The 7,607-nt window shown below is 49.8% G+C and overlaps 1 protein-coding gene across 1 annotated transcript in view; it reads right to left on the bottom strand.

Annotated features, from left to right (window-relative positions):
- Positions 1–327: 327 nt before the first annotated feature.
- Positions 328–7,607, bottom strand: part of LOC139392714 (protein bicaudal D homolog 1-like) — a 28,732-nt gene continuing 21,452 nt past the window's right edge. The window contains exons 3-8 of the mRNA XM_071140914.1: positions 7,046–7,198; positions 6,298–6,774; positions 3,486–4,499; positions 3,036–3,230; positions 2,558–2,709; positions 328–1,267 (exon numbers count right to left, since the gene is read on the bottom strand). Coding sequence (XP_070997015.1) covers positions 328–1,267; positions 2,558–2,709; positions 3,036–3,230; positions 3,486–4,499; positions 6,298–6,774; positions 7,046–7,198 — 2,931 coding nt within the window. The remainder of the gene's footprint in view (positions 1,268–2,557; positions 2,710–3,035; positions 3,231–3,485; positions 4,500–6,297; positions 6,775–7,045; positions 7,199–7,607) is intronic.

Genomic DNA, 7,607 nt, shown 5'->3' with positions numbered 1-7,607 from the left:
AGGAAAGTCAGTCTGAACATTCACTCCGATACAGAGCCTCATCCAGATGCTGCATCGACACCAGAGGCTTAGGCACAAGAAACAGAAAACCAGTCTGTCCTCCTCTCTGTGAGCCCCACCCACTCCCCCAGGGGCTGATGGGAAATGTAGTTTAGCGTCATTAAAGAGGCGGATGGGATTTGTAGTAGTGTCCGTGAGGAGGTTGATGGGAATTGTAGTTTAGTGTCCGGGAAGGGGCCAATGGAATCTGTAGTTTTGTTTAGAGAGGAGACTCGTTGGATTTGTAGTGTTGTCAGTGAGGAGGTTTATGGGAACTGTAGTTTAGTGTCAGTGAGGGGGCCGATGGGAACCGTAGTACCTAGGGTAGAGTGGACTGTAGCTGCTGGTGTGGCTATATGAAGTGTGGGGGGTGTATGAAGAGGATGGGATATATGATGAAGGAGAGTAATGAGCAGATGAAGGGGTATAGGAACTGGAGGGGGTATAAGGGGAGGAAGGGGTGTAGGAACTAGAAGGGGTATAGGAACTAGTAGGGGTGTAAGAAGAGGGGGTATAAAGGGCTGAGGTACGCGTCAGGTTGGTAAGGGGGTGAGTTCGAGGGGAGCTCCATGTTAACCGGCGAGACCCCAGTATGGGAGAACGGTAGGGGGAGGAGGGGGCCGAGCCAGGCTGAGCACCCCTGCCAGGAGACGACCGTGTGTCTGAGGAGTAATGCCTGGAGAGCCCAGTACTGCTACGTTCTAAACTAAAACTATGGGAGTCGAGACTGAAACTGTGGGAGTCGACCTCTAACGTCCGGACACCCAGTGCCCACTGGGAGTGAGCCAGCCTGTGGGGGGTGGATGGGGGGGTCCAGGAGGAGGAGGGTGCCTCCAGGGAGGGGGGACTGTCTGGTATTGTGGGGCCTGAGGGGGCCGTGGAGGAGGGGCTGAGGGGGTGTCTATGATGTGTCGTAGGGGAGCTCAGAGCTAGGGCTGTGGCATCTGTAGTAGCAGAGGTCAGGCTTAAGGGGGCGCCAATGCCGGTGGTGGGGCTGGAGGGAGGACCAGGACTTACTTTGGGGGTGCTTCTCTTCATGCGGGCCACCTTGCCGCTGCGGGTGCAGTGCGACTGCTCCTGGTCGAAGGCTAGGTCCTCCAGACGCTGGGTCAGGGCAAGTTTCTGCTGGATGGCCATCCGCAGGAGGGAGTTGAGCGTCTTCTTCTCGTCCTCCGCCGCAGCCAGCTGCCTCTGCATCTCATCCAGCTGAGTCACATACTCATCACACCTGAGAAGTTTCAAGGAGAGGGGTTGGGTGCTTGCAAAAAACAAAAGTTTTGGTTACACAGCGTAGGTGGAGATGGGTTCCGAAAAAATAACATGATAAGAAGAAGTAGAGAAGAGAGAGAAGAATGGAGAGAGCGGAGGAGATATAGTAAGGGTAGGATGTAGAACTAGTCTATCCTTTTAACAAGCTATCCCTGGTCCTTGGTCTCTCCTGGTAGTGAACAACAAGAAGTCAATAGAAGAAAGATAGATGAAGGGATAGAGCGAGGAGGGAAATAGTCACCTGGTAGCGAACAACAAGAAGTCAATAGAAGAAAGATAGATGAAGGGATAAAGCGAGGAGGGAAATAGTCACCTGGTAGTGAACAACAAGAAGTCAATAGAAGAAAGACAGATGAAGGGATAGAGCGAGGAGGGAAATAGTCACCTGGTAGTGAACAACAAGAAGTCAATAGAAGAAAGAGAGATGAAGGGATAGAGCGAGGAGGGAAATAGTCACCTGGTAGCGAACAACAAGAAGTCAATAGAAGAAAGATAGATGAAGGGATAGAGCGAGGAGGGAAATAGTCACCTGGTAGTGAACAACAAGAAGTCAATAGAAGAAAGACAGATGAAGGGATAGAGCGAGGAGGGAAATAGTCACCTGGTAGCGAACAACAAGAAGTCAATAGAAGAAAGACAGATGAAGGGATAGAGCGAGGAGGGAAATAGTCACCTGGTAGTGAACAACAAGAAGTCAATAGAAGAAAGATAGATGAGGAGATAGAGCGAGGAGGGAAATAGTCACCTGGTAGCGAACAACAAGAAGTCAATAGAAGAAAGATAGATGAAGGGATAGAGCGAGGAGGGAAATAGTCACCTGGTAGTGAACAACAAGAAGTCAATAGAAGAAAGACAGATGAAGGGATAGAGCGAGGAGGGAAATAGTCACCTGGTAGCGAACAACAAGAAGTCAATAGAAGAAAGACAGATGAAGGGATAGAGCGAGGAGGGAAATAGTCACCTGGTAGTGAACAACAAGAAGTCAATAGAAGAAAGATAGATGAAGGGATAGAGCGAGGAGGGAAATAGTCACCTGGTAGTGAACAACAAGAAGTCAATAGAAGAAAGACAGATGAAGGGATAGAGCGAGGAGGGAAATAGTCACCTGGTAGCGAACAACAAGAAGTCAATAGAAGAAAGACAGATGAAGGGATAGAGCGAGGAGGGAAATAGTCACCTGGTAGTGAACAACAAGAAGTCAATAGAAGAAAGACAGATGAAGGGATAGAGCGAGGAGGGAAATAGTCACCTGGTAGCGAACATGGCTCTGAGCGATGAGAAGGTGGCAGCATCCTCCTTCAGGGCCTTCAGTTCGTTCCTCAGCTTCATCATGGTGTCTGTCACCATGTGCTTCTCATTCTCATACTTACTCTTCAGGTTGGCCAGGGCATTCTCTGCAGTCTGCAAGAACAAGGGAACAGGGGCATTTCTTTCACCTTTATTTAAACAGAAAGTCCCATTGAAGTCTGAATACATTTTTACCCCCAAGGGAGTTTGAATGTTCAATTGTTTTCTAAGTGAGGACATTAGTGTGACTGTGACGGCAGCCTCTATATACTCTATATATCCTCATAGCTACTGTAGCCTGCTAGCTTGGTGTGAGAACCATCTACAGCCTTCGGAGATTTCTCGTGACGAGCCTCAAAGTAGATTCTTGCAAGGCAGTATTAGACAGCGTATGACCATCCATAGGTATCCATAATGTGGACGCCCTGTCCATGTCTGACCTGTTTGTTCGCTTTGAGGACCAGTCTGAGGGTAGCTATCTGTTCTCTCTTGGTGCTGAGCAGGGACTTGAGCTTCAGTATCTCCTCCATACAGGCCTCTTTGTCCTTGTCAAACAGCGGGGCCAGTTCCCTGGCTGCAGCCCTCTGTCTGGACAGCTGGAGTGACCGGTCCACTGCCCTCTGGAGGTGCCTCACCTGCAGCATGTTCATCAAGGGAGGTTGTTAGCGAACATTAGCTGATGTTGTCATATACACTCAAATCTGTGTCTGTTCGCTTCATGATGACCATTTGAAAGGCTAAAGGTGACACCTGGCACACAAACTGTGATAAACTGATTCCGGTTTCAACTGCTCATGAAAACAAAGATGTAATGATATGTGCGTGTGAAATTATATTGGTGTTTAAGTATGGCAAATGCTTAGTTTGACATGTTTATTCAAATGATTCACCTGCTCTCTGATGATGGCGTTGAGGTTATAGATGTTCATGGGTTCCCTACGCAGGTCTCCAGCTGGCTCTACCGCAGGCGATGATGATGATGAAGATGAGGAAGAGGCACTGATGCTGGGGGATCCCGTAGGAGGGGTGCGGGGTACAGGACTGTCCCTGTCCCTCCCCCGGTCCCGGCCTCCCTCTCCTGACAACCGCTCTTTGGATGGAGATTCCGAGGGGCTACGAGACTCCGCCGTGGACGACGAGGTTGCTGCGGCAACGGCTGCGAGCCGCCGGGCGAGGCGGGGCGTGAGTAGAACGCGGGTATCGTCACCCTTGAGCGAGGCACTGATACCCCTTAGTCCTCTGCCGTGTCTGTAGTAGTCTAGCATCACCCGGTTGGGCGTCTCGTTGTTACAGAGGCAGACGTGGTGGTAAAGTTGAGCCAGCTCCTCGCTGAAGGTGACCAGTTCGTCCTGTGCTGCATTGAGCGCCCCCTGGCTCTCGCTGGCCATGTTCTTGGCTGTTCTCAGCTCCGTCTCCAGGCCCCCTACCTTGTCCCTACCTTCCCGGCAGCTCCTCTCCAGCCTCCCCACCTGCTGCTCCAGAGATCTGTGCTGGGCCTCTCCGCGCGTCCTCTCCTCCACCCCGCCCTCCACAGACTGGTTGTACCTCTCTCTGAGAGACTTCAGCTCAGCCTTTAGCTCGACCACCTCGGTTACAGCCACCCTGTATTTACACTGGAGGATCTCCAGACCCGGGGTCTGGTGGCAGAACGCCTGGCCCCTGCTGTGTATTAATCCCTTCTCTTTCTCCTCCTCTTCCTCTTCTCCTAGCTCCATCAGGGCCTCTCGGTTGAGGTGTGTCTCCTGGGCGAGTTGGGCCTCCTGGTGCAGGCGCCTGAGGGCGGTGACTCTCTCGCTGAGGCGTTGGGCCCTTTCGTGCTGCTCGTTCAGGGCACCCTGTGTATGCTGCAGCTGCGTCTGACACTCTTGCAGGCTGATCAACAGCGCTGTTTTCTCTCGCTCCACCTATGGACACGCACGCACACACACACAAACACACACACAGCGATTTTCAGCCTATTGTTAAACTAGTAGCTTTCTTTATCATCCCCAGCCCCATAACCTTAAATAAGCTGCATAATTTCCCTGCACACTCAGCACCGTCCACCAGATCCCTCAGGCCCCCTGCTGAAAAAAACAGCACAGACAAGCATAGGTGTTGGTTTTGCTGGGGACCAGCCTTCACTCTGATTTCTTGGTGCCTTTGTATTGTTTTTGCTGGTGACCAACCGTGTCACACGGTGACCTGCATAAGCTGGTCACCAGCAAAACCAGCATCAAGTCACAACATGCTGGCTTTCAAAGTGATGCTTAATTCCTATTGGAATCCAGCCAGTGTGGGGACACCCAATAATTGTAACTTTTCTTCACCCACAACATGTATTCAGAACTGGAACAGCCATTTCAGTAATGGGTGCAATAAGTCCAACTAACAGATGGTATTAGTTTAGAAAAATGTATGTTATTTATCTTTGTGTAGCATAAGATTAATCAATCAATCAATGTGCATGCAAAAACCCAACAAACAAAATAGATATTGAAACAAACAATAAAAAAATCTACTGCAATAGAGCATGCTGGGAAGTGTAATAATGATGGGCATGGTCAGGCCAGCTTGACCAGCTAGACCATCGTAGACCTGCATGGACCAGCTTGGTCACTTGCATACCAACATCACCAGCATAAGCTGGTATGTGTCCAAAACACAGCGAAGGCTGGTCACCAGCAAAACCAGCTAGACTATCCTAGTAAACCGGCATACCCATCTTAGACCATGCTGGACAGACTAGCGTGACCAGCTAGACCATTCTTGTCTGACCAGCTTGACCAGCATCCGACCAGCAATAATCAGCATAGACCAGCAAATACCAGCATGGACCAGCTTGAAATGTATGCTGGTCTATGCAGTTTTATTTCAGCAGGGCCTAAACCCTGCACACTTTCAGAGGGAACAGTAAACCTTGCACACTACTGGGGCTGAATCGATAGTCTAGTGTGTCAGTGAGGATATAAATAAGCCTTTCCTCCAGTCCAGCCAATCGGATAGAGGCTGAGGGAATGTGTGGGGAGATGCAGTTTCACCTTGCGGAACTGCAGTGAATGGTTGGACACATATCAACCCCACACACATCCTACTGCATCTTCATCTCACTGGCCCACTGGGCTGGAGGAAACTACAGAAGAGAAGACACCCACTATAAAACAAAATGGCGGACATTTAGATTAGAGTCCATGTAACAGCCAGAGGTTCAGTAACAGCTGTTCCCACAACTTCTCACTGGTGCTTCTAACTGGAGCTTTATTTGACTGCTGAGATAAACTGTATTATAGTCTTAAAAGAGGCAGAGAAAGGGAGGGACAGGCCGAGAGAGACGGAGAGACTGAGAAGAGTTAGAGAGCGATAGAGAGAGAGAGAGAGAGGGAGAGCAGGAATAGAGAGCTGTATGCAGTGAGGTTATGTCAGCAGTCTCTCTCACTGAATAATTCAACACTTATTCCCACATCTACAATATGGGGCTGTTGAGGGGATATAGACGTGTTCATTTGTACAGTTTCAGTGTGCACATGTGTTCACTTTGTAATATTGTTTATGTGTACATTAATGAGTTTGAATTAGTATGTTTATGTTTGCCAAAGTGTTTGGATATCCTCCTGTCATTGTTTAATGCTTATAACACTTGAGAAATCTGAGCACCAAACTCCAGAGGCTCCCGAAACTCCACTCTACTCATTCTAACCAAGTGAACCGTACTTCTCCACCCACCTGTAGCAGCTGCTGCTTGAGCTTCTGTATCTCTGTCAGGTTCATCTCACTGAACAGATCCGACACCATCCCCTCTCCTTTCCTCCCTGCTCCCCGACACTCTCCATTGGCCCTGGGCAGTGACCCTGTCCCCGTCCCAGTTCCTGACCCTCCATGTAGATGCCCGTTACACCTGCCCGGCTCCTCTGAGCTGGGCGACAGGGCGGAGACAGGCGTAGCCGTGCCACTAGGTGGCGCTGAGGTAAAAGTGAGGTGGGCGCTGCCCGTGTATTGGACGTCACACAGGCTGAGGTGGTGGACCAGCTCCTTGCGGAGGTGCTTCTTCTGCTCCCGCTCGCTCTTCAGAGAGTCCAGGGCTTCCTCTAGCTGGGCCTCGGAGATGTCTTTGAGACGTAAGGCGTCTTCTAACTGACTATTCAGCAGCTCGGTCTCCTCCTCCAGAACCTTGATCTCATGCTTTAACCCCTCGTATTCCACCTGAGGGAGGGAAGAAGGGAGGAAGGGGGAGGGGAGGAAGGTGGTGGGAAGGAGGGAGGAAGGGGGAGGGAAGGAGGGAGGAAGGGGGTGGGAAGGAGGGAGTGGAAAGGGGGAGGGGAGGAAGAGGTAAGCAGAGAGGGAGAGGCATCATGTTGTGGTAGGGATGGGGATACAGTGTGTGTGTGTGTGTGTGTGTGTGTGTGTGTGTGTGTGTGTGTGTGTGTGTGTGTAACCGCATACGTGTGTATGCACTGTGTGTGTGTTCCCTCGCCTGATTCTGTTTGAGAGTGGACACTAGTTTCTGCAGGGTGATGTTCTCCTCCTCCAGCTCAGTGTAGTCCTGTAGGAGTCGCGCCTCTCTGAACTTATATTCCCTGATCTCCTCTCTCATCCGGCTCCGCTGCAGCTCCAACATCTCATTACTCTACAGGACAGACACAAACACCAGTGGTTTAGTTATCACACACAACCCTGGCTACTGTCAAATACAAAAAGACGTGGTTATTTTCACAAAACAACACGGGACTGGTTTACGATGAAACACAACAAGGATTTACTGTAAAGCATTTTGTGACAAATGTTGACATGAAAAGGACTTTATAGCCTAGGACACCTTAAATACATTATATTGATTGACCGATTGGCATTGATAGCCACACACACTAAAACGTGTTTAAGATCAAATAATAACTGTGCATACATGTATATAGTAAGTACCCACAGTTCTGAGTCTGTCACAGTTTGTTTTATTTTGAGTGTATTTCCTTAGGTTACCACTGGAGGGCACCCTTACCTTGTTTCTAGTTTCCAGGTTACCCTGATTGTTTCTTATT

Source organism: Oncorhynchus clarkii, chromosome 33 (assembly GCF_045791955.1).
Source record: "Oncorhynchus clarkii lewisi isolate Uvic-CL-2024 chromosome 33, UVic_Ocla_1.0, whole genome shotgun sequence".
Taxonomy (NCBI): domain Eukaryota; kingdom Metazoa; phylum Chordata; class Actinopteri; order Salmoniformes; family Salmonidae; genus Oncorhynchus; species Oncorhynchus clarkii.
The sequence above is the reverse complement of the archived record's forward strand: the minus strand, read 5'-3'. Positions and strand labels throughout refer to the sequence as shown.